General features: G+C 40.8%; 1 protein-coding gene across 1 annotated transcript; it reads right to left on the bottom strand.

The window, feature by feature from the left end:
- Positions 1 to 1,029: 1,029 nt before the first annotated feature.
- On the bottom strand, positions 1,030 to 27,372 carry selp (selectin P). Its single transcript, XM_066691941.1, has 23 exons — positions 26,970 to 27,372; positions 26,581 to 26,650; positions 25,556 to 25,948; positions 24,722 to 24,829; positions 24,171 to 24,356; positions 22,359 to 22,544; positions 20,417 to 20,602; positions 19,752 to 19,937; positions 18,203 to 18,388; positions 17,832 to 18,017; positions 12,925 to 13,110; positions 12,554 to 12,739; positions 10,095 to 10,280; positions 9,724 to 9,909; positions 7,265 to 7,450; positions 6,894 to 7,079; positions 4,375 to 4,560; positions 4,004 to 4,189; positions 3,476 to 3,661; positions 3,167 to 3,289; positions 2,937 to 2,967; positions 2,747 to 2,800; positions 1,030 to 2,656 (listed from the first exon to the last, which is right to left on the bottom strand). The coding sequence occupies exons 1-22, from the start codon at positions 26,970 to 26,972 to the stop codon at positions 2,752 to 2,754; spliced, it is 3,567 nt and encodes a 1,188-aa protein (XP_066548038.1). The 5' UTR covers positions 26,973 to 27,372; the 3' UTR covers positions 1,030 to 2,656; positions 2,747 to 2,751.
- Positions 27,373 to 27,394: the final 22 nt, after the last annotated feature.

The raw sequence follows: 27,394 nt of genomic DNA, 5'->3' as shown, positions 1-27,394 counted from the left end.
AGCACGGTACTGCGCTGTGCAGCCGTGTATGACAAGAGACCATAGAGGACGATGTCTAGATGCCGACAATAGGAGAGGCCAAGGCAAGGAGGGCAGGGAAGTGCTGTGATCTGCTAGATTCCCCCTCAAAGGCCATTTTACATGGGAAGCTCCTTTAATAGTCTTAACGCCCAAGTTTAACCAAGTTGTACTGCTATTGTTTTTAATTTTTAATTTTACCTGACCACTAAGAACTGTAAAAAGTCCCTGAAATAACAAATGTAAAAACACTGTAGTTGTTCTTGCAAGTACTTGTGTTTGAGCTATGTCTATATTTAAATAAATTGACAGACACCTCTAAAAGCAGAACCTCCCATATGTGTTCTAATAAAGATTCATATATACCACTACTGCCTTGCCAGTGGGCGTGGTGTGGCTGTAGTGTGCGTCGCTGGGTCGGGGGGAGATGAGGGCTTGATTCCCAGCAGCTGACACACCCTGCAGTGTCACAATATTCTGAAATGCTAAGACACTGTTGGAAATGTGGAGAAATTACAAATCAATATATTTTCATTTGGATGATATTTACGTTTTTAGAAAGGAGGATTAATGTAAAGAGATGTATATTCTTGTTAACGTGCGATAGGGAAACAACATTGATACACAGCTGTTGCAAAGATGCAGTCTATCTGATGGAAAAAACACCTTATTTTTATGTATTAATTTGTTTTATTTTTTACCAAGACCACCCAAGTTCCATGCTGATCCAGATTGTTGTAATGTACTGATACATGGGTTCATACATAAGAAGGCAGAATAAAGGCTCTATAACACACAGATATGAAGCATTTTCCCCTCTTTATCAGTTTTACCTCTTTGCCCTGGCTATGAACTTTCTGTTTCCTCTCAAGTTTCCTTCCATGAAATCAGAGCTTGAAAATCAGATCGCAATTCATTAGTCAGGAACAATTTAACTGTCTGTCACAATTGTCCACATTCCCCAAGTGTTACAGTACAGTAGTTCTAGAGCAGATGCATCAGGAAACAAAATCCAGTTTGAATTTTAATGTTACGTTTCCAATTTGAGTTGAACAAAAGCATATGCAGATAGTATCAAAAAAACACACATCAAATACTGGAATGTATATCTTGTTATCCAGATGGAAATAATTTTGTTTACCTAAACAAGTTTTAATTTTATTTTATTCAAGACATGATATGTATATACAAAGAGCATTTATAATATATTTTCTTAAACATGTTATAATGCCATCAAAAATCCATGAATCAGATGTATTGCACCATCCTAACTATTAGAACCATTGTGAACTTTTGATTTAATAAAGCCCTTAGTTTGCATTTGATTAAAATCAATAATAGTACTAACAAAGTGACATTGGTATGAACCATTGGTTTCTACATTGAAAATCTGTGCAGGAAAATATATCTAACAAAAACATATATATTCACACTTCCAAATAATGTATTCACAGTTATTTCAATAAAACACCTTGCGAAGGACATAACATTGTCATATAATTAAATTAAACATATACTATGATATGCACTTCCTTAGAGTTCTGATGTTGTTCACATGGATGATGGTCGGGGGAGTGGCAATTTTTAACTTTGCAGAAATAAAATTATGTTCACAGCAAGATGTACTTGACAGCAAAATAATGTCAAAGAGATGAAGAGGACAGAAACTGGCACAATCATTGAAACACATCAGTCTGTTCTGCTCAGTTTTCGGGAAAACATGTCTTCATTACAAAGAAACACCCAAAAACGGTTCACAATATGCTTTGTTGTCCCATGTCTGTCATAAAGAGAATCACTGAAACACTTTAAAGGTTACATGAGACTGAAAATCCCAAATCTACTGTAATTGTAAAGGAGTACACCTATTTATAAAGTTTATAAAAAGATGTTCCTTCAAGCTGGTTAAAGAGGGGCAACTCAGTGCATTTTATGAGTGATACACCATAGCAGAATGGAACATAAAAGTTGTAGTAAACTCCTGACAGCACACTCAAACCCCAGGTAGCAATAAACTAATTATTCTTCTGCAAATAACTGAACAGCAGTCCCTCTGTTGATCAGTTATTTATTGTGGTTGTCTGTGCCAGCGATTGACCACAAACCCTCTGCCTTATAAATGTTATAATTGGCATCACGCTGATTCAGAGCGCAGACAGATGAGGCTATTTTGTAAAAGACTCCCAACAGGATATTTTCGTAATTAAACATTATTAGCCAGATACTTATGAATATTTTTACCCCATACAATGCATTTAATAGGTAATCTTGTAAAGCAGTAAGCAAGCATTTAGTTATCACAAGCTTGTGCTGTACTCAATTTCTTTCCAAATAAGAAGAGAGCAATTCCTATTATTATTATTATTATTATTATTATTATTATTAACTTCATTTGTTGGTAACCCTAAATACATGATACAGTTTTTACAATTGGATGCTTTATTTTCATGTGATTTGTTTTGAAAAAATGTTTTTCATCTAATTAATATTTTACCAAATGTACCTCATGTCTGTGTTAATGACAAGGCAGGGTGATCTCTTTTGCTTCTCTGATAATAGAAAAATCAGAACTGTGATAAACAACATTTTTATAAATTCCTGTGTTCTGTGAAAGCCATCTTCATAGCATTCGGGATTCCTTAAAAACAAAACAGAAACAAACAATAAAGATATGAACTTTTTTTAAGGATACACCAATGATTAATTAAATAATTTCATGAAGATTTACCTTTTTTAGTATGCCTCAAACATTGGATTTTCCCTTTCTTCCAAAATAGAATTACTGTTGTAAAAACAGAAATACCAAGCATGTTCAATTTGGCGCTCCAGCTCAATTCAGCAACCATTTATTTTGCCATGAATATAAAACATTTTGAATGACTAATGCAAAATCTCTTAAAAAAAATAAGGTATCTTACCCTTCAGGAACAAGTTTATTTTTTTTGTCATCTAAATAAAAAAAGAATGATCTGTGTCAATAAATTGCAAAATATGAGTACCCTATTATTTTCCCCAATTAAATATATACTGTAGTATTTTTGTTACATGTAAACCACACAGTGATTAAAGTAAATGTTGTGATGAACATCATACAGATTGAACTAGTTTAAAGAGAGTGTACTTTTCTGAAAACAAGCGTTTCCCTTACTTCTCCTTAAAAGGCGTTTTGCAATGAGGAAAGTGAGGCCACTCAGGAGAAGAGCAGACACTGCTGCTGCAGAGCTGACACCTGCGTAGAGCAACATTGACATCCCAACGGGCATTTCTTGGGCTGAAATAGAGAATGGTCATTGCATTAAAACCATACACTTGCAAAAGACTGCAAAGGGCAGTGTTCCCCCTTTATTTATATACTATGTAAAGAAACTGAGAAAAGTTGGGAAAGCAAATATAAATGGGAAAAGGGAAATAACACAATGAAATCAAGAACAGATTTTAAACTGCAGAAATGCATAACCTTTACAGGAAGGTTTAGTTTCACTCCAAATCCCAGCTGAGCTGCAGGCCAGTCTTCTTGTTGCATTGATCTTATAACCCTTAACACAGGTGAAGTCACATTGAGAGCTAAAACTGAAGTTCCCCAGTGGGTGAGAGCAGTTCATCGAGAGTGGTGGCGATGCCTCCAGGGGGTCACAGTGCATGACTGGAAGAGAAACAGCCAACTGAATTTGCAAAATTCGAAATAACAAAATATTTTACAAATACAGAACCATAGCCAATGCAAGATTTTTCTATAATTCCAAAATGCATCCTCATGCAGGTCACTCAGCCCAGTCAGCCGATTTATCTTTAACCTCCACAAGGGGGAGATATAACACTATGATGAGATTTTTTTAACCCTGGAACTATTCTACCAATACAGTAGACATCAGCATATTGCAATTATTGTTCAAAAGCAGGAAATAGTAAAAATATAAAATAATTCTGTTATTGTCCCCTTGAATAATCCTTCTTCCAATGCTACTTCAAAGATGTCTGGTTTTACCCTGACAGTGTGGAGTCGGGTGAGTCCAGAGCCCCTGTGAGGTACACAGTGTAATGTTGGTCCCGTTCAGGAGAAAGCCTTCCTCACAGGTCAGCCTGCACTCTGAGGTGTAGCTGAAGGGCTCTATGGGGTGCTCACACTCAATGGTGCCATGAGAAGGACTCTGGAGCTCTTCACACTTCACAGCTGGAAAGACATTGACATTGTGTAGAGTTTGCATGTCACTCAAGGGATAATGAACATTTGCAACATTGTTTCTTTCTTGGCAGACGCCCTTATCCATAAGTGCAAACTTACAACATAAGTGCAATGTGTTAATGAACATTTGCAATGCATGCAATGTATATTAAGAGTAGTTCTCAGCAACTCACCCTGACAGGAGGGCAATGCGTGTGTCCAGAGCCCAGAGGCAGCGCACTGCAGTGTGTCTGAGCCTCTCAGGACAAACCCTTCCTCACAGCCCAGGTCACACCTCGAGCCAAACCTGAACTCTCCCTGCGGATTGAAGCAGGTCATCTTCCCTCGATCTGGAGCCTTTAGTGGGGCACACGGCCGAGCTGAAACACAATGTGAAAAGTTATGATGTATTAAATAATTGAATGGTAAGATTGACAAAGCTAAGTGAATGTCAAAGAAGATAATTATTTGTTAAAGGCATCATCCATTGCAGATGCTTTTCCAACATCACAATGCACATCGCTGAAATGTTCCTTGTAACATTAAATGCATGTGCTAGCAGCACTGTCAGACCTGTTGAAGTCTTCATTTATCTATTGCCATCAGTGTGACAAGAAGATGGACTTACACCATCCCTACAATATGTTAGCATAACTAATAGAACTTTACTATAGATTGGATAAGTCATCAGGTGTTCCAGATTTCTTCATGAGGGGGAGCTATTACTTCACTAAAATGCTTTAAGTCACTTAGTATGTTAGGGGATAATTTGTATTTACGTATACGTAAATATTCATATATGATACATTTTCACGAACCTTCCTAATTTTCACTTGTCTGCGAGGAGAAATGTTTGTGGATGATGCACAGGAAAATTAAATTAAAATGTCCAGTGCTGGTGGATGCTAAGTGCCAATTAATAATTCCACACCATCTAACCCTAATTGTATGCTGCCAAGGTCGGTCCAGATATTTGTATCAGGTATCAGATTAAAAAAATACTTTCTGTAGTATAACATTAAACCAAATAATTAGCACACCACAATACAAATGATTATGCACACAATCATACAGAATAAAAGTAAAGTAGCATTCACCGTAGTAGTCTAGTCCAGAGTGTGCGAAGAATAATTCATATCGATCAAAATGTTTCTAATTTTTTTAACTGAAGATTTCTCAAACAATGTAACAGTTTAAACATTTAGAAGTCCAAACTTCAAAACTTTGAAAATGCCATAACTTTATACATAGTAGATACTTACTTGTAGCTACTGTTTGTAGTTCAGGTTTATTGGGTCTCAAGTGCCTCCAGATTGTTTTCCTTTGGCCACAAATGCTGCTGAATTGTGGCCTTTTGGAAACCCCCAATAAAATACATTAACCCAGATTGTCTTGTGTGTGTTGGGATGCATTCATTAACCATCTCACACAGAGGGACTTGTTAATGTTCGTGGTGGTGTTTACTTTCACAACACCAAATATAACCAATGATATTCAGTGGCACTATAAATTATTATGCAAGTATTTATTTTTGTGAGGACTGTGGTCATGTGGTTATTTTTGTGACAGTTTTAACCTGTGAAAATATATGCATATACGGTAAATTGTTTTTTTCTTGAAATGAGAATCCCAAGACATGGATCTGTGGCAAAACTAAGGAACAGTTGGATCATTATGTTTGTACTCCGGTAATAGAGAAAATTATTGGGTCATGCAAGCTGTGGTTACATCACTGTACTCCATCTATCCAATATCTGAAACAGGGTCGTGTTGAGCTGGATAAATACACCGATCAGCCATAACATTATGACCACTGACAGGTGAAGTGAATAACACTGAAAATCTCGTTATCATGGCACCTGTCAGTGGGTGGGATATATTAGGCAGCAAGTGAACATTATGTCCTTAAAGTTGATGTGTTAGAAGCAGGAAAAATGGGCAATCGTAAGGATCTGAGCGACTTTGACAAGGGCCAAATTGTGATGGCTAGACGACTGGGTCAGAGCATCTCCAGAACTGCAGCTCTTGTGGGGTGTTCCCGGTCTGCAGTGGTCAGTACCTATCAAAATTGGTCCAAGGAAGGAAAAGCGGTGAACCGGCGACAGGGTCATGGGCGGCCAAGGCTCATTGATGCACGTGGGGAGCGAAGTCTGGCCAATGTGGTCCGATCCAACAGACGAGCTACTGTAGCTCAAATTGCTGAAAAAGTGAATGCTGGTTCTGATAGAAAGGTGTCAGAACACACAGTGCATCGCAGTTTTTTGCGTATGGGGCTGCGTTGCTGCAGACCAGACAGGGTGCCCATGCTGACCCCTGTCCACTGCCGAAAGTGCCTACAATGGGCACGTGAGCATCAGAACTGGACCACGGAGCAATGGAAGACGGTGGCCTGGTCTGATGAATTACGAGTTCAAGGTATTGACTTGGCCTCCAAATTCCTCAGATCTCAATCCAATCAAGCATCTGTGGGATGTGCTGGACAAACAAGTCTGATCCATGGAGGCCCCACCTCGCAACTTACAGGACTTAAAGGATCTGCTGCTAACGTCTTGGCGCCAGATACCACAGCACACCTTCAGAGGTCTAGTGGAGTCCATGCCTCGACAGGTCAGGGCTGTTTTGGTGGCAAAAGGGGGACCTACACAATATTAGGCAGGTGGTCATAATGTTATGGCTGATCGGTGTATGTATATATATATAAACATCATTTTACCCTGACAGTGTGGAGTCGGGTGAGTCCAGAGCCCCTGTGAGGTACACAGTGTAATGTTGGTCCCGTTCAGGAGAAAGCCTTCCTCACAGGTCAGCCTGCACTCTGAGGTGTAGCTGAAGGGCTCTATGGGGTGCTCACACCCAATGGTGCCATGAGAAGGACTCTGGAGCTCTTCACACTTCACAGCTGGAAAGACATTGACATTGTGTAGAGTTTGCATGTCACTCAAGGGATAATGAACATTTGCAACATTGTTTCTTTCTTGGCAGACGCCCTTATCCATAAGTGCAAACTTACAACATAAGTGCAATGTGTTAATGAACATTTGCAATGCATGCAATGTATATTAAGAGTAGTTCTCAGCAACTCACCCTGACAGGAGGGCAATGCGTGTGTCCAGAGCCCAGAGGCAGCGCACTGCAGTGTGTCTGAGCCTCTCAGGACAAACCCTTCCTCACAGCCCAGGTCACACCTCGAGCCAAACCTGAACTCTCCCTGCGGATTGAAGCAGGTCATCTTCCCTCGATCTGGAGCCTTTAGTGGGGCACACGGCCGAGCTGAAACACAATGTGAAATGTCAGGATGTATTAAATGATTTAATGATGAAAAGGATAAATCTAATTGAATGATACAGTAGAGAATTCTTTGTTAAAGGCATTACCCATTGCAGATGCTTTTCCAACATTACAAAGCACCTCTCTAAAATGTTCTTTGAAACATATATTACAGTTATGCACTAGCAGCACTGTCAGACCTGTTGAAAACTTAATTTATCCATTGCCATCAGAGCGTGACAGAAGGATGGACTTACACCATCCCTGTAATACTTTTGCAAAACTAATTGCACTACACTGTAAATTGAATAAGACATCAGGTGTTCCAGATTTCTCCACGAGGGGGAGATATAACTTCACTAAAATACTTCAAGTCATTTAGTATGTTAGGCAAAAATAAATATACGTACCATATATGTAACTATTTATACGTGACACATTCTCACGAACATTCCTAATTTTCACTTGTCTGTGAGGAGAAATGTTTGTGGAAGATGCACAGGAAAATAAAATAAAAATGTTCAGTGCTGATTGAAGCTAAGTGTGAATGCCTAATTCCACACCATCTAACCCTAATTATATGCTGCCAAGGTCAGTCCAGACATTTGTTTCAGGTATTGGATTTAAACATATTAATTGTAGAATAACATTAAACCAAATAATTAGCATAGATCAATACAAATGTAATCATATAAAATACATATTACTAAAATTCAAAGTAAAGTAGCATTTGCCATAGTATGGTAGTCCACTGTTTGTGAAGAATGATCAAAATCGATCAATATATCTCTAATTTTATTAACTGCAGCTTTCTAAAATGATGTAAGAGTTTAAACTTTGAAAATGTCATAACATTGTACACCGTAGACTGTTACTTGTAACTACTGTTTGTAGTTCAGGTTAATTGGGTCTCAAGTGCCTCCGGATTATTTTCCTTTGGTCACAGATGCTGCAGAATTGCGGGCTTTCAGAAACCCACAAAAATAAACAATAGTCAGAATTGTCTTTTGTGTGTTGGAATCATTAACCATCATCGTTGGGCATCGTTCATTTACCATCTCGCACAGAGGGGCTTGACAAAACTTGTGGTGATGTTTACTTTCACAGCGCCAAATATTAACAATGATATTCAGTGGCACTATAAATTATTATACAAGTATTTATTTTTGTGAGGACTCTAGTCATTTGGCGATTCCTGCGGCAATTATTACCCATGAAAATATTTGCGTATATGGTAAATAGATTTTATCTTGAAATGAGAATCCCAAGACATGGATTCATGGCAAAACTAAAAAACAATTGGATCATCAATTATATATTCTGGTAAAAGGGACAACCTATTGATATACACCGATCAGTCATAACATTATGACCACTGACAGGTGAAGTGAATAACACTGATAATCTCGTTATCATGGCACCTGTCAGTGGGTGGGATATATTAGGCAGCAAAGTGAACATTTTGTCCTTAAAGTTGATGTGTTAGAAGCAGGAAAAATGGGCAATCGTAAGGATCTGAGCGACTTTGACAAGGGCCAAATTGTGATGGCTAGACGACTGGGTCAGAGCATCTCCAGAACTGCAGCTCTTGTGGGGTGTTCCCGGTCTGCAGTGGTCAGTACCTATCAAAATTGGTCCAAGGAAGGAAAAGCGGTGAACCGGCGACAGGGTCATGGGCGGCCAAGGCTCATTGATGCACGTGGGGAGTGAAGTCTGGCCAATGTGGTCCGATCCAACAGACGAGCTACTGTAGCTCAAATTGCTGAAAAAGTGAATGCTGGTTCTGATAGAAAGGTGTCAGAACACACAGTGCATCGCAGTTTGTTGCGTATGGGGCTGCGTAGCTGCAGACCAGACAGGGTGCCCATGCTGACCCCTGTCCACTGCCGAAAGTGCCTACAATGGGCACGTGAGCATCAGAACTGGACCACGGAGCAATGGAAGAAGGTGGCCTGGTCTAATGAATTACGAGTTCAAGGTATTGACTTGGCCTCCAAATTCCTCAGATCTCAATCCAATCAAGCATCTGTGGGATGTGCTGGACAAACAAGTCTGATCCATGGAGGCCCCACCTCGCAACTTACAGGACTTAAAGGATCTGCTGCTAACGTCTTGGCGCCAGATACCACAGCACACCTTCAGAGGTCTAGTGGAGTCCATGCCTCGACAGGTCAGGGCTGTTTTGGTGGCAAAAGGGGGACCTACACAATATTAGGCAGGTGGTCATAATGTTATGGCTGATCGGTGTATGTATATATATATAAACATCATTTTACCCTGACAGTGTGGATTCGGGTGAGTCCAGAGCCCCTGTGAGGTACACAGTGTAATGTTGGTCCCGTTCAGGAGAAAGCCTTCCTCACAGGTCAGCCTGCACTCTGAGGTGTAGCTGAAGGGCTCTATGGGGTGCTCACACCCAATGGTGCCATGAGAAGGACTCTGGAGCTCTTCACACTTCACAGCTGGAAAGACATTGACATTGTGTAGAGTTTGCATGTCACTCAAGGGATAATGAACATTTGCAACATTGTTTCTTTCTTGGCAGACGCCCTTATCCATAAGTGCAAACTTACAACATAAGTGCAATGTGTTAATGAACATTTGCAATGCATGCAATGTATATTAAGAGTAGTTCTCAGCAACTCACCCTGACAGGAGGGCAATGCGTGTGTCCAGAGCCCAGAGGCAGCGCACTGCAGTGTGTCTGAGCCTCTCAGGACAAACCCTTCCTCACAGCCCAGGTCACACCTCGAGCCAAACCTGAACTCTCCCTGCGGATTGAAGCAGGTCATCTTCCCTCGATCTGGAGCCTTTAGTGGGGCACACGGCCGAGCTGAAACACAATGTGAAATGTCAGGATGTATTAAATGATTTAATGATGAAAAGGATAAATCTAATTGAATGATACAGTAGAGAATTCTTTGTTAAAGGCATTACCCATTGCAGATGCTTTTCCAACATTACAAAGCACCTCTCTAAAATGTTCTTTGAAACATATATTACAGTTATGCACTAGCAGCACTGTCAGACCTGTTGAAAACTTAATTTATCCATTGCCATCAGAGCGTGACAGAAGGATGGACTTACACCATCCCTGTAATACTTTTGCAAAACTAATTGCACTACACTGTAAATTGAATAAGACATCAGGTGTTCCAGATTTCTCCACGAGGGGGAGATATAACTTCACTAAAATACTTCAAGTCATTTAGTATGTTAGGCAAAAATAAATATACGTACCATATATGTAACTATTTATACGTGACACATTCTCACGAACATTCCTAATTTTCACTTGTCTGTGAGGAGAAATGTTTGTGGAAGATGCACAGGAAAATAAAATAAAAATGTTCAGTGCTGATTGAAGCTAAGTGTGAATGCCTAATTCCACACCATCTAACCCTAATTATATGCTGCCAAGGTCAGTCCAGACATTTGTTTCAGGTATTGGATTTAAACATATTAATTGTAGAATAACATTAAACCAAATAATTAGCATAGATCAATACAAATGTAATCATATAAAATACATATTACTAAAATTCAAAGTAAAGTAGCATTTGCCATAGTATGGTAGTCCACTGTTTGTGAAGAATGATCAAAATCGATCAATATATCTCTAATTTTATTAACTGCAGCTTTCTAAAATGATGTAAGAGTTTAAACTTTGAAAATGTCATAACATTGTACACCGTAGACTGTTACTTGTAACTACTGTTTGTAGTTCAGGTTAATTGGGTCTCAAGTGCCTCCGGATTATTTTCCTTTGGTCACAGATGCTGCAGAATTGCGGGCTTTCAGAAACCCACAAAAATAAACAATAGTCAGAATTGTCTTTTGTGTGTTGGAATCATTAACCATCATCGTTGGGCATCGTTCATTTACCATCTCGCACAGAGGGGCTTGACAAAACTTGTGGTGATGTTTACTTTCACAGCGCCAAATATTAACAATGATATTCAGTGGCACTATAAATTATTATACAAGTATTTATTTTTGTGAGGACTCTAGTCATTTGGCGATTCCTGCGGCAATTATTACCCATGAAAATATTTGCGTATATGGTAAATAGATTTTATCTTGAAATGAGAATCCCAAGACATGGATTCATGGCAAAACTAAAAAACAATTGGATCATCAATTATATATTCTGGTAAAAGGGACAACCTATTGATATACACCGATCAGTCATAACATTATGACCACTGACAGGTGAAGTGAATAACACTGATAATCTCGTTATCATGGCACCTGTCAGTGGGTGGGATATATTAGGCAGCAAAGTGAACATTTTGTCCTTAAAGTTGATGTGTTAGAAGCAGGAAAAATGGGCAATCGTAAGGATCTGAGCGACTTTGACAAGGGCCAAATTGTGATGGCTAGACGACTGGGTCAGAGCATCTCCAGAACTGCAGCTCTTGTGGGGTGTTCCCGGTCTGCAGTGGTCAGTACCTATCAAAATTGGTCCAAGGAAGGAAAAGCGGTGAACCGGCGACAGGGTCATGGGCGGCCAAGGCTCATTGATGCACGTGGGGAGTGAAGTCTGGCCAATGTGGTCCGATCCAACAGACGAGCTACTGTAGCTCAAATTGCTGAAAAAGTGAATGCTGGTTCTGATAGAAAGGTGTCAGAACACACAGTGCATCGCAGTTTGTTGCGTATGGGGCTGCGTAGCTGCAGACCAGACAGGGTGCCCATGCTGACCCCTGTCCACTGCCGAAAGTGCCTACAATGGGCACGTGAGCATCAGAACTGGACCACGGAGCAATGGAAGAAGGTGGCCTGGTCTAATGAATTACGAGTTCAAGGTATTGACTTGGCCTCCAAATTCCTCAGATCTCAATCCAATCAAGCATCTGTGGGATGTGCTGGACAAACAAGTCTGATCCATGGAGGCCCCACCTCGCAACTTACAGGACTTAAAGGATCTGCTGCTAACGTCTTGGCGCCAGATACCACAGCACACCTTCAGAGGTCTAGTGGAGTCCATGCCTCGACAGGTCAGGGCTGTTTTGGTGGCAAAAGGGGGACCTACACAATATTAGGCAGGTGGTCATAATGTTATGGCTGATCGGTGTATGTATATATATATAAACATCATTTTACCCTGACAGTGTGGATTCGGGTGAGTCCAGAGCCCCTGTGAGGTACACAGTGTAATGTTGGTCCCGTTCAGGAGAAAGCCTTCCTCACAGGTCAGCCTGCACTCTGAGGTGTAGCTGAAGGGCTCTATGGGGTGCTCACACCCAATGGTGCCATGAGAAGGACTCTGGAGCTCTTCACACTTCACAGCTGGAAAGACATTGACATTGTGTAGAGTTTGCATGTCACTCAAGGGATAATGAACATTTGCAACATTGTTTCTTTCTTGGCAGACGCCCTTATCCATAAGTGCAAACTTACAACATAAGTGCAATGTGTTAATGAACATTTGCAATGCATGCAATGTATATTAAGAGTAGTTCTCAGCAACTCACCCTGACAGGAGGGCAATGCGTGTGTCCAGAGCCCAGAGGCAGCGCACTGCAGTGTGTCTGAGCCTCTCAGGACAAACCCTTCCTCACAGCCCAGGTCACACCTCGAGCCAAACCTGAACTCTCCCTGCGGATTGAAGCAGGTCATCTTCCCTCGATCTGGAGCCTTTAGTGGGGCACACGGCCGAGCTGAAACACAATGTGAAATGTCAGGATGTATTAAATGATTTAATGATGAAAAGGATAAATCTAATTGAATGATACAGTAGAGAATTCTTTGTTAAAGGCATTACCCATTGCAGATGCTTTTCCAACATTACAAAGCACCTCTCTAAAATGTTCTTTGAAACATACACTCACCTAAAGGATTATTAGGAACACCTGTTCAATTTCTCATTAATGCAATTATCTAACCAACCAATGACATGGCAGTTGCTTCAATGCATTTAGGGGTGTGGTCCTGGTCAAGACAATCTCCTGAACTCCAAACTGAATGTCTGAATGGGAAAGAAAGGTGATTTAAGCAATTTTGAGCGTGGCATGGTTGTTGGTGCCAGACGGGCCGGTCTGAGTATTTCACAATCTGCTCAGTTACTGGGATTTTCACGCACAACCATTTCTAGGGTTTACAAAGAATGGTGTGAAAAGGGAAAAACATCCAGTATGCGGCAGTCCTGTGGGCGAAAATGCCTTGTTGATGCTAGAGGTCAGAGGAGAATGGGCCGACTGATTCAAGCTGATAGAAGAGTAACTTTGACTGAAATAACCACTCGTTACAACCGAGGTATGCAGCAAAGCATTTGTGAAGCCACAACACGTACAACCTTGAGGCGGATGGGCTACAACAGCAGAAGACCCCACCGGGTACCACTCATCTCCACTACAAATAGGAAAAAGAGGCTACAATTTGCACAAGCTCACCAAAATTGGACAGTTGAAGACTGGAAAAATGTTGCCTGGTCTGATGAGTCTCGATTTCTGTTGAGACATTCAGATGGTAGAGTCAGAATTTGGCGTAAACAGAATGAGAACATGGATCCATCATGCCTTGTTACCACTGTGCAGGCTGGTGGTGGTGGTGTAATGGTGTGGGGGATGTTTTGTTGGCACACTTTAGGCCCCTTAGTGCCAATTGGGCATCGTTTAAATGCCACGGCCTACCTGAGCATTGTTTCTGACCATGTCCATCCCTTTATGACCACCATGTACCCATCCTCTGATGGCTACTTCCAGCAGGATAATGCACCATGTCACAAAGGTCGAATCATTTCAAATTGGTTTCTTGAACATGACAATGAGTTCACTTGTACTAAACTGGCCCCCACAGTCACCAGATCTCAACCCAATAGAGCATATTTGGGATGTGGTGGAACGGGAGCTTCGTGCCCTGGATGTGCATCCCACAAATCTCCATCAACTGCAAGATGCTATCCTATCAATATGGGCCAACATTTCTAAAGAATGCTTTCAGCACCTTGTTGAATCAATGCCACATAGAATTAAGGCAGTTCTGAAGGCGAAAGGGGGTCAAACACAGTATTAGTATGGTGTTCCTAATAATCCTTTAGGTGAGTGTATATTACAGTTATGCACTAGCAGCACTGTCAGACCTGTTGAAAACTTAATTTATCCATTGCCATCAGAGCGTGACAGAAGGATGGACTTACACCATCCCTGTAATACTTTTGCAAAACTAATTGCACTACACTGTAAATTGAATAAGACATCAGGTGTTCCAGATTTCTCCACGAGGGGGAGATATAACTTCACTAAAATACTTCAAGTCATTTAGTATGTTAGGCAAAAATAAATATACGTACCATATATGTAACTATTTATACGTGACACATTCTCACGAACATTCCTAATTTTCACTTGTCTGTGAGGAGAAATGTTTGTGGAAGATGCACAGGAAAATAAAATAAAAATGTTCAGTGCTGATTGAAGCTAAGTGTGAATGCCTAATTCCACACCATCTAACCCTAATTATATGCTGCCAAGGTCAGTCCAGACATTTGTTTCAGGTATTGGATTTAAACATATTAATTGTAGAATAACATTAAACCAAATAATTAGCATAGATCAATACAAATGTAATCATATAAAATACATATTACTAAAATTCAAAGTAAAGTAGCATTTGCCATAGTATGGTAGTCCACTGTTTGTGAAGAATGATCAAAATCGATCAATATATCTCTAATTTTATTAACTGCAGCTTTCTAAAATGATGTAAGAGTTTAAACTTTGAAAATGTCATAACATTGTACACCGTAGACTGTTACTTGTAACTACTGTTTGTAGTTCAGGTTAATTGGGTCTCAAGTGCCTCCGGATTATTTTCCTTTGGTCACAGATGCTACAGAATTGCGGGCTTTCAGAAACCCACAAAAATAAACAATAGTCAGAATTGTCTTTTGTGTGTTGGAATCATTAACCATCATCGTTGGGCATCGTTCATTTACCATCTCGCACAGAGGGGCTTGACAAAACTTGTGGTGATGTTTACTTTCACAGCGCCAAATATTAACAATGATATTCAGTGGCACTATAAATTATTATACAAGTATTTATTTTTGTGAGGACTCTAGTCATTTGGCGATTCCTGCGGCAATTATTACCCATGAAAATATTTGCGTATATGGTAAATAGATTTTATCTTGAAATGAGAATCCCAAGACATGGATTCATGGCAAAACTAAAAAACAATTGGATCATCAATTATATATTCTGGTAAAAGGGACAACCTATTGATATACACCGATCAGTCATAACATTATGACCACTGACAGGTGAAGTGAATAACACTGATAATCTCGTTATCATGGCACCTGTCAGTGGGTGGGATATATTAGGCAGCAAAGTGAACATTTTGTCCTTAAAGTTGATGTGTTAGAAGCAGGAAAAATGGGCAATCGTAAGGATCTGAGCGACTTTGACAAGGGCCAAATTGTGATGGCTAGACGACTGGGTCAGAGCATCTCCAGAACTGCAGCTCTTGTGGGGTGTTCCCGGTCTGCAGTGGTCAGTACCTATCAAAATTGGTCCGAGGAAGGAAAAGCGGTGAACCGGCGACAGGGTCATGGGCGGCCAAGGCTCATTGATGCACGTGGGGAGCGAAGTCTGGCCAATGTGGTCCGATCCAACAGACAAGCTACTGTAGCTCAAATTGCTGAAAAAGTGAATGCTGGTTCTGATAGAAAGGTGTCAGAACACACAGTGCATCGCAGTTTGTTGCGTATGGGGCTGCGTAGCTGCAGACCAGACAGGGTGCCCATGCTGACCCCTGTCCACTGCCGAAAGTGCCTACAATGGGCACGTGAGCATCAGAACTGGACCACGGAGCAATGGAAGAAGGTGGCCTGGTCTAATGAATTACGAGTTCAAGGTATTGACTTGGCCTCCAAATTCCTCAGATCTCAATCCAATCAAGCATCTGTGGGATGTGCTGGACAAACAAGTCTGATCCATGGAAGCCCCACCTCGCAACTTACAGGACTTAAAGGATCTGCTGCTAACGTCTTGGCGCCAGATACCACAGCACACCTTCAGAGGTCTAGTGGAGTCCATGCCTCAACAGGTCAGGGCTGTTTTGGTGGCAAAAGGGGGACCTACACAATATTAGGCAGGTGGTCATAATGTTATGGCTGATCGGTGTATGTATATACACTCACCTAAAGGATTATTAGGAACACCTGTTCAATTTCTCATTAATGCAATTATCTAACCAACCAATCACATGGCAGTTGCTTCAATGCATTTAGGGGTGTGGTCCTGGTCAAGACAATCTCCTGAACTCCAAACTGAATGTCTGAATGGGAAAGAAAGGTGATTTAAGCAATTTTGAGCGTGGCATGGTTGTTGGTGCCAGACGGGCCGGTCTGAGTATTTCACAATCTGCTCAGTTACTGGGATTTTCACGCACAACCATTTCTAGGGTTTACAAAGAATGGTGTGAAAAGGGAAAAACATCCAGTATGCGGCAGTCCTGTGGGCGAAAATGCCTTGTTGATGCTAAAGGTCAGAGGAGAATGGGCCGACTGATTCAAGCTGATGGAAGAGCAACTTTGACTGAAATAAGCACTCGTTACAACCGAGGTATGCAGCAAAGCATTTGTGAAGCCACAACACGTACAACTTTGAGGCGGATGGGCTTCAACAGCAGAAGACCCCACCGGGTACCACTCATCTCCACTACAAATAGGAAAAAGAGGCTACAATTTGCACAAGCTCACCAAAATTGGACAGTTGAAGACTGGAAAAATGTTGCCTGGTCTGATGAGTCTCGATTTCTGTTGAGACATTCAGATGGTAGAGTCAGAATTTGGCGTAAACAGAATGAGAACATGGATCCATCATGCCTTGTTACCACTGTGCAGGCTGGTGGTGGTGGTGGTGTAATAGTGTGGGGGATGTTTTCTTGGCACACTTTAGGCCCCTTAGTGCCAATTGGGCATCGTTTAAATGCCACGGCCTACCTGAGCATTGTTTCTGACCATGTCCATCCCTTTATGACCACCATGTACCCATCCTCTGATGACTACTTCAAGCAGGATAATGCACCATGTCACAAAGGTCGAATCATTTCAAATTGGTTTCTTGAACATGACAATGAGTTCACTGTACTAAACTGGCCCCCACAGTCACCAGATCTCAACCCAATAGAGCATCTTTGGGATGTGGTGGAACGGGAGCTTCGTGCCCTGGATGTGCATCCCACAAATCCCCATCAACTGCAAGATGTTATCCTATCAATATGGGCCAACATTTCTAAAGAATGCTTTCAGCACCTTGTTGAATCAATGCCTCGTAGAATTAAGGCAGTTCTGAAGGCGAAAGGGGGTCAAACACAGTATTAGTATGGTGTTCCTAATAATCCTTTAGGTGAGTGTATATAAACATCATTTTACCCTGACAGTGTGGAGTCGGGTGAGTCCAGAGCCCCTGTGAGGTACACAGTGTAATGTTGGTCCCGTTCAGGAGAAAGCCTTCCTCACAGGTCAGCCTGCACTCTGAGGTGTAGCTGAAGGGCTCTATGGGGTGCTCACACTCAATGGTGCCATGAGAAGGACTCTGGAGCTCTTCACACTTCACAGCTGGAAAGACATTGACATTGTGTAGAGTTTGCATGTCACTCAAGGGATAATGAACATTTACAACATTGTTTCTTTCTTGGCAGACGCCCTTATCCATAAGTGCAAACTTACAACATAAGTGCAATGTGTTAATGAACATTTGCAATGCATGCAATGTATATTAAGAGTAGTTCTCAGCAACTCACCCTGACAGGAGGGCAATGCGTGTGTCCAGAGCCCAGAGGCAGCGCACTGCAGTGTGTCTGAGCCTCTCAGGACAAACCCTTCCTCACAGCCCAGGTCACACCTCGAGCCAAACCTGAACTCTCCCTGCGGATTGAAGCAGGTCATCTTCCCTCGATCTGGAGCCTTTAGTGGGGCACACGGCCGAGCTGAAACACAATGTGAAAAGTTATGATGTATTAAATAATTGAATGGTAAGATTGACAAAGCTAAGTGAATGTCAAAGAAGATAATTATTTGTTAAAGGCATCATCCATTGCAGATGCTTTTCCAACATCACAATGCACATCGCTGAAATGTTCCTTGTAACATTAAATGCATGTGCTAGCAGCACTGTCAGACCTGTTGAAGTCTTCATTTATCTATTGCCATCAGTGTGACAAGAAGATGGACTTACACCATCCCTACAATATGTTAGCATAACTAATAGAACTTTACTATAGATTGGATAAGTCATCAGGTGTTCCAGATTTCTTCATGAGGGGGAGCTATTACTTCACTAAAATGCTTTAAGTCACTTAGTATGTTAGGGGATAATTTGTATTTACGTATACGTAAATATTCATATATGATACATTTTCACGAACCTTCCTAATTTTCACTTGTCTGCGAGGAGAAATGTTTGTGGATGATGCACAGGAAAATTAAATTAAAATGTCCAGTGCTGGTGGATGCTAAGTGCCAATTAATAATTCCACACCATCTAACCCTAATTGTATGCTGCCAAGGTCGGTCCAGATATTTGTATCAGGTATCAGATTAAAAAAATACTTTCTGTAGTATAACATTAAACCAAATAATTAGCACACCACAATACAAATGATTATGCACACAATCATACAGAATAAAAGTAAAGTAGCATTCACCGTAGTAGTCTAGTCCAGAGTGTGCGAAGAATAATTCATATCGACAAAATGTTTCTAATTTTTTTAACTGAAGATTTCTCAAACAATGTAACAGTTTAAACATTTAGAAGTCCAAACTTCAAAACTTTGAAAATGCCATAACTTTATACATAGTAGATACTTACTTGTAGCTACTGTTTGTAGTTCAGGTTTATTGGGTCTCAAGTGCCTCCAGATTGTTTTCCTTTGGCCACAAATGCTGCTGAATTGTGGCCTTTTGGAAACCCCCAATAAAATACATTAACCCAGATTGTCTTGTGTGTGTTGGGATGCATTCATTAACCATCTCACACAGAGGGACTTGTTAATGTTCGTGGTGGTGTTTACTTTCACAACACCAAATATAACCAATGATATTCAGTGGCACTATAAATTATTATGCAAGTATTTATTTTTGTGAGGACTGTGGTCATGTGGTGATTTTTGTGACAGTTTTAACCTGTGAAAATATATGCATATACGGTAAATTGTTTTTTTTTTCTTGAAATGAGAATCCCAAGACATGGATCTGTGGCAAAACTAAGGAACAGTTGGATCATTATGTTTGTACTCCGGTAATAGAGAAAACCTATTGACATATTATGTTGATAATTAAACATCATTTTACCCTGACAGTGTGGAGTCGGGTGAGTCCAGAGCCCCTGTGAGGTACACAGTGTAATGTTGGTCCCGTTCAGGAGAAAGCCTTCCTCACAGGTCAGCCTGCACTCTGAGGTGTAGCTGAAGGGCTCTATGGGGTGCTCACACTCAATGGTGCCATGAGAAGGACTCTGGAGCTCTTCACACTTCACAGCTGGAAGATATAAATGTATTATTAGTAGTAAGGCCATATCAATATTTAAATCTCTCAATTTTTAGATGAAGGATGTTTTCAAATATGACAATTTATATTATGCAATTCATACAAATGTTTTATGGTGTAACATTGTATTCCAGACTGAACAATATAGGCAAGAGAACTACCTGGGTAGCAATGTCCAACAAAATGAAGTAAACTCAGTGAAGAAATATAAATATGACTGACCACCAGATATTGAGAGTTTTAGTAATCCAGTGGTATCTTTAGGTAATGGTCGAGGTGCAGAATTCCCCTTCCAGAATAAGAAAACATTTGTTTTAACCAGAGCTTAACCATGTTGTTAAGGATAATTAATTAAGTAAAGGCTTGTATGGACAAAATGAGAGCATCTATTAAGCAGACAGTTTTTCTGTGCATGTCCGTAAGGCTACCACGTGTTCTATCGTGGAATCAATGAACAGTGGACAGTATACCTTTACACGGTGGTGTCTCTGCTGTCCATGTTCCTGTGACTGTACAGTGGACAGTGCTCTCTCCAAGCAGCGAATAGCCCTCATCACAGACAAACTCACAAGATGAGTTGTAGCTGAAGTCTTTGACAGGATGATTACAGGATACTCTTCCTTTGGATGGAGGTGCAAGGGAACCACATGTAATAACTGTAATTACATTTCCAAAATCAGTTATACAGGCTGTCCCAAATGATATTTGTGCAATAATGATTTCAAAGCTATTGTAAAGATTCTGGCAGCAGGAAAGGTGTTACATTTGTAGAGAGTAAAATGTTGTGCTAGAGTTCTCAATGACCTGTTTACTCATAAATGTAGTTTTAAAAGTCCATATCAGGAGACTCTGTCAGCCTCCTCCAGTGCTACACTATACAGTATACAGTACTGTGCAAAAGTTTTAGGCAGGTGTGAAAAAATGCTGTAAAATAAGAATGCTTTAAAAAATAGACATGTTAATAGATTACATTTATCAATTAACTAAATGCAAAGTGAGTGAACAGAAGAAAAATCTACATCAAATCAATATTTTGTGTGACCACCCTTTGCCTTCAAAACAGCATCAATTCTTCTAGGTATGCTTGCACACAGTTTTTGAAGGAACTCGGCAGGTAGGTTGGCCCAAACATCTTGGAGAACTAACCACAGTTCTTCTGTGGATTTAGGCAGCCTCAGTTGCTTCTCTCTCTTCATGTAATCCCAGACAGACTCGATGATGTTGAGATCAGGGCTCTGTGGGGGCCATACCATCACTTCCAGGACTCCTTGTTCTTTACGTTGAAGATAGTTCTTAATGACTTTTGCTGTATGTGTGGGGTGCTGCAGAATAAATTTGGGGCCAATCAGATGCCTCCCTGATGGTATTGCATGATGGATAAGTATCTGCCTGTACTTCTCAGCATTGAGGAGACCATTCATTCAGACCAAATCCCCAACTCCATTTGCAGAAATGCAGCCCCAAACTTGTAGGGAACCTTCTGCTACAGCCAGATATTTCTAATTTTCACTCATCAATCCAGAGCACCTGCTGCCTTTTCTGCACCCCAGTTCCTGTGTTTTCATGCATAGTTGAGTCGCTTGGCCTTGTTGCCATGTCGGAGGTATGGCTTTTTGGCCACAAGTTTCCATGAAGGCCACTTCTGACCAGACTTCTCCGGACAGTAGATGGGTGTACCAGGGTCCCACTGTTTTCTGCCAATTCTGAGCTAATGGTACTGCTGGACCATTCTTTTATCTGCTGCAGTAAGTTTCCTTGGCTGACCACTGTGTCTATGGTCCTCAACATTGCCCGTTTCTTTGTGCTTCTTCAAAAGAGCTTGGACAGCACATCTGGAAACCCCTGTCTGCCTTGAAATTTCCGCCTGGGAGAGACCTTGCTGATGCAGTAGAACTACCTTGTGTCTTGTTGCTGTGCTCAGTCTTGCCATGGTGTTTGACTTTTGACAGTAAACTGTCAGCAACCTCACCTTGTTAACTGAGTTTGGCTGTTACTCAGTTTTATTCCTCCTACACAGCTGTTTCTGTTTCAGTTAATGATTGTGTTTCAACCTACATATTGAATTGATGATCATTAGCACCTGTTTGGTATACTTGTTTAATCAGACACCTGACTATATGCCTACAAAATCCCTGACTTTGTGCAAGTGTACCTAGAAGAATTGATGCTGTTTTAAACGCAAAGGGTGGTCACACCAAATATGGATTTGATGTAGATTTTTATTCTGTTCACTCACTTTGCATTTAGTTAATTGATAACTATAATCTATTAACATGTCTATTTTTGAAAGCATTCTTACTTTACAGCATTTTTTCACACCTGCCTAAAACTTTTGCACAGTACTGTATATATATAAAGCATATGCAAGCTACGGTTTACAGTGCGGGGAATCCAACAATATGTTTACTGTACCTTCACATGTTGGTGTGTGATTTGTCCATGTTCCACTGGAGTCACACCGAACCCTGTCTGATCCTTTCAATAGAAATCCTGCTTCACAGCTGAACTCACAGGTGGAATTAAAACTGTTTACTTCGATGGGGTGGGTGCAGTTCTGGAATACTCTTCCAGGGACGTTTAGTGCTGAACATGTCACAGCTATTTTCCAGATAGAACCAAATACAAGAGGCAATGGTAATGAGGATTAGAGTTATTGATGTTCTTGTTGTAATGGTCTGTTTTTTTCCAGCTTCTATTTATATGGTTTAACTGTGAAAGTAGTGCCAGGGTTGGAAGCTGTTTTGGGTTTCATATCAAATCTAAATACAATGTAGATAGGAATTGATATGATACTAAAAGTGGCCCAGTGGGTGAAGAAACAGGGATGGTGGCAGGAGGTATTCAAATGTATTCCTCATCTCCTATAGCTTGATTCTTCAGTAGGGACTGAAAAACGATGTCCTCTCATAATAAGTATTAAAAATCCATTGTCAGAAATTAGTTAACAGTATGGGACAAGTAAAGCACTCCACAAACAAATTGATAAACTTTGCACATCGTACAACAACATATTTTCTGTATTTATTACCATCATATAACTAGATTCAGTTATCGTTCAAGTCGGAAGCACTGCCCAAGGGAGAGGGGTTTCTGCGCTCTTCCGTAGGAACCCGATCGAAAACGTCACTCTATCAAAGCTGCCATTGGCCCCTGCACACGTCACTCAGAACAGGTCCCTTCCCACTTCCTGTTCTATAAAACGTGACGTCTGCGCAGGTTCATCCTCTTTTGCCATTTCTCTGGAACCGAGAACGTGAGCTCTTTGTGTCTTGTCTGTGCACTAGACCTTATTATTATTATTATTACCACTCACGTGTGGAGCTCCTCCGCCGGCTTGCGCCTGCACTACAGCCCACAGCTGCGACTGAGAAAGAGCTCTGCTACGCTTAATTGTCCGTGTGTGCAGGCCTTGGTTTTAGATCCCACTACGGCTGGTGGTCTACTACCCTTGGCCCCCTCGGACCCCAGACCCCGCGTCACCTGGTGTCCTCAGAAACGCCGGTACACACGGTGTGGTTAAGCATACAGCCCTACGCTGCACTTGTATCCGGCACCTGGTGCTTGGAATATACAGTGTTCTGTCTGTCAACATTAAGGTTGAGTCTGGTTGGTGTTGCAGTGCCCCCGTGTACATAAACGTTGCCGGGTGGAGATTCACTTACAGCGACGAGCCCGCTAGGTGCTCCACTTGTTGTGGTGGTGTTTCAGTTATTGGGTGCCTCCTGGTCTGCCCGGCTGCATGTTTTCCTGGTCACGCGCGTGTGTAGCTCACAGCCCCCTAGCAGTGCACCTCGGGGCAGGCTCCCTTATCAGCTCGCTGCCTCCTCCCTTGCGACGGTTTTGTTATACAGTAACCCCTCCTCCTTAGGCAGTGCTTCCGACTTGAAAGATAACGAAAGGTTGCAAATGCAACCCTGGTTATCTGAAAAAGAGGATGAACTTGCGCAGACGTCACGTTTTATAGAACAGGAAGTGGCAAGGGACCTGTTCTGAGTGACGCGCGCAGGGGCCAATGGCAACTTTGATAGAGTGATGTTTTTGATTGGGTTGCTACAGAAGTGCACAGAAACCCCTCCCCCTTGGGCAGTGCTTACTTTTTCAGATAACTGGGGTTGCATTCACAACCTATTGTTGTTGGTGCACCATGATTTTTTAACATCGATATGAAACACAAGGCGTAAAGCGGTCACAAACTCTGAGTGAGATGTATATAAACAGCAATACCTTGACACAATGGTGTAAGTAAAGTCCACTGGCCTGCAGCCTGGCAGCGCACGTGCTGGGATCCAGTGATTACAAAGCCTGGGTCACACTGGAACGTGCATGTTGAGTTGAAGCGAAAAGGCTCAAATGGGTGCTCACATGACATGGCACCTTGGTCTGGAGCTTGCAAGGTTTCACATTCCACAGCTGTAAGGCCATGAACAAAGGAACAATGTCTGAGGCTTAAAAAGTGTCTCAACCTCAAATTAGTTTTGAAAGGTCACGCAAAAACAAGGACAGAATGTCTACGATCTCCTAATGCAATCAGAATAATGTTTGTGAAACTCTGTCCTTAATAATGACATCGAGTCACACAGAATCCAGCTGAATATACCCTCTCTGCACACAACCAAAGCCTGGCAAGGTAAGCGGCATTGCCTGAAGTCAGACCCTAGGTTATGGGACACCGGTGTGGCAGTTTGTACCACTTGCAGTGCCAATCAATTGCTCTTTGTTGCTTTTTTATCTAAGTTGTTTAGAGCAAAGCTATAAATGCTGTAAAAGTTACTGACCTTCATCACAGTGTGGTCCCTTGAATCCCTCAAAACACACACAGTGGTAGCTCCCAATTGTTTCCACACATTCACCCCAGCGACCGCAGGTTGTTTTGTTGCAAGATGCTTAAAAAATAAAGATGCATTTAAATATATTTATTTTTAATAAATTGGGAATCTCCAATTGTTCCATATTTTTAACCCAACTTTGCAAATACCAATAAGTTAACACGACCAACCACTACCAACCAAATGCTTTTTCAGGAGGGACGAGGCAAAGCCACTCACTATTTCTTCAATTCCCACAGCTCAGTTATTTCACCAATCAGAATATATTATTCAGCTGCAACTGCTAACAACTTGTACCTAGGATTTGTAAAGTATTGCTGGTGTGCAAGGAACTGAGAATTACCACCATGACTTCCACTGACTTCTCCATGTGGCATGTCCAGTTGCATGTCTCTGCCTGAAATCCAACTCAAGTCAACAGTAGCTAGCTGGGGGCCAGAGGACAGCTCCTATGGTCTGGGTAGAGACTTTACTAGATCCAGTCATCAGAAGCCCCATCTATATCATTCCATTAAATTATTTAAACCTTAAGCCCTTTCTCTTCACACAGTTTGATCAACAGGATGTCAGTATTACAGCCATGCCGACATGTTATTGAGCACTTTCTCTGCAGCCAGCCAAACTGAAGTGCAGATTAAAAATGCCATATCATGCATACACCCCCAGGATAATGAACTGAGACTGAGACTCCATGTCAAACACCTGCATTCGGCCTTGAAAATATTTAATATTTAATATATGGTTTCCCATTTTTTTTTACCAAATTACAAAGTGAACAATTACCTTGATAACACAAAACTCCCTTTTGTTTGGTGCATGGTTCATCGTTCCATTTTGCACTATCCTTCGGTCTTTTTATGTAAATCTCCACACAGTCTTGACCATCTCCTTTGTTGTTTGGTTCACCCGTAGCCCAGTTTTCGGCTTCTTTTGTCAATGTTTTGTTTGTTCCAACCCATGTCCACTCACCATTGATTTTCCTAATACCTATCCAGTAATATCCTTTGTTCGCTGGTAAAGTTGTATTAAGATATACAATTTCGTTTTGGTTCTGTATTGCCACCATATCTGTGAAGTGTTCTCTGCACCACTGCCTGGCTGCGTTCCAGTTCATGTTATGCTTGATATTGTGATGGTAAGTCCATGCCATCACCCCTGTCCCACCACTCATGAGATCTATGGAAAAGAAACAAATTGACTATTAGCTACATTTTTGCAAGCCTGTATATTATAGTGTATGTACATATACATTTGTGACATACAGAATACCTGGTAGCCATGCAAACAAAAATAGCTAAGTTAGAAAGAGTTAAACAACAAAAGCAGAAGCTAGAGTGATTGTTTGAGGGTTAAAAGTTAATCCAGTCTGAACCCACACTTAATTTGGGACTGATATCATATTTTACATGCAAGCTTTTGATAATAAAGGGAACAGCAGATGGTACTGTTGCGATAACGTTTTGCAGCCCAAAAGACATTACTCAGATGAGAAAAGTTGTTGCCTTACCTTAACTTAAAAAAAGATTGCATGATATTTGGATTAAAACATCTGCAAACAAAATACTAACATCTAACCTACTTTCTTTTGCAAAAGTTAAATTTTCATCTGAAAAGTTAATTAATTAAATCAATTACATTTGTATTTTTGTTATACACATCTTACTTTAAAAAGGTTTTTTCTTTTTCTATTTAGCATTCTGGGAAAGCAATAAGTACCCTGCAGAGTTGGCATATTTTTTCTTCTTCCGTTGTCTTTGTATTAGTAAAATGTGAGATGTTTTAGCAATTCATTAAGATTAAAGACTTACCATAACTGATGGTAGCCACAGCAACAACTTTCAAGAAATTCCATCTGAGATGGCATGACAAGAACTGCTTCTGTTGAACACAGAAATATTGAACACACACATACAAAATAATTGTTAATCTCATAAAAATATGTGAAGCATATTAAGTGAAAGCTTTTGTTTTCTGTTTCTTTTCGAAAATAAATGATGCAGCTCAACTATAGAACTATAGAATGAAAAGATTCTATTGAAAAAGCTCTGGCAACTCCAACTCATTCATTTTAAAGAAATACTTATTTTGATGTGTTTATTTTTTCATTGGATACATTTTATATACAGAGGTCTGAATTCCATAGGACAGAAAATTGAGGTAAAATGTGTTATAAGTAATTAGAAGCAGGTAGGCTTACCATTTTGTTCGTTGAGGCGGAGACTGTATCTTCAATAAATTGTTATTCCTCTGCTTTGCACCGAATGATCTTATACTCACATGAACTTCCTCCTAAACTGTTGATAACATGGAAAGAAGTAAACTGTAGGTATTTCATAACTGCAGCCTTGTAAAAATATGAAGTAATGTATACTACTGTTGATCTGTGTATGTGCACACCACAGCCATAAAATAAGTTACGAAAATACTAAAGTTAAGTTTCTGTGCTGAAAATTGTGTTTCAGTTTTTCTTCAGCCAGCCAGAAAAGAAAAAAGGGTTCACTGGAAAGCTTCACAGTATTATAGCTTAGTTTAGGAAATGCCCTGGCACAATTCTCTGAGATCAGGATATGCATTCAGAATGGCTACACTAAGGGTTTGAAGTAAGAATAATACGTGTTTTTT

Source organism: Amia ocellicauda, chromosome 19, assembly GCF_036373705.1.
Source record: "Amia ocellicauda isolate fAmiCal2 chromosome 19, fAmiCal2.hap1, whole genome shotgun sequence".
In the NCBI taxonomy this organism is placed as follows: domain Eukaryota; kingdom Metazoa; phylum Chordata; class Actinopteri; order Amiiformes; family Amiidae; genus Amia; species Amia ocellicauda.
The sequence above is the reverse complement of the archived record's forward strand: the minus strand, read 5'-3'. Positions and strand labels throughout refer to the sequence as shown.

Bases quoted from the DNA above. Each gene is read 5' to 3' on its own strand.
- selp (XM_066691941.1), bottom strand. The intron at 9,910-10,094 runs GTGAGTTGCTGA...ATGTCTTTCCAG, and splicing joins CGCATTGCCCTCCTGTCAGG to CTGTGAAGTGTGAAGAGCTC. The intron at 2,801-2,936 runs GTAAGATACCTT...TTTTTACAACAG, and splicing joins AATAAACTTGTTCCTGAAGG to TAATTCTATTTTGGAAGAAA.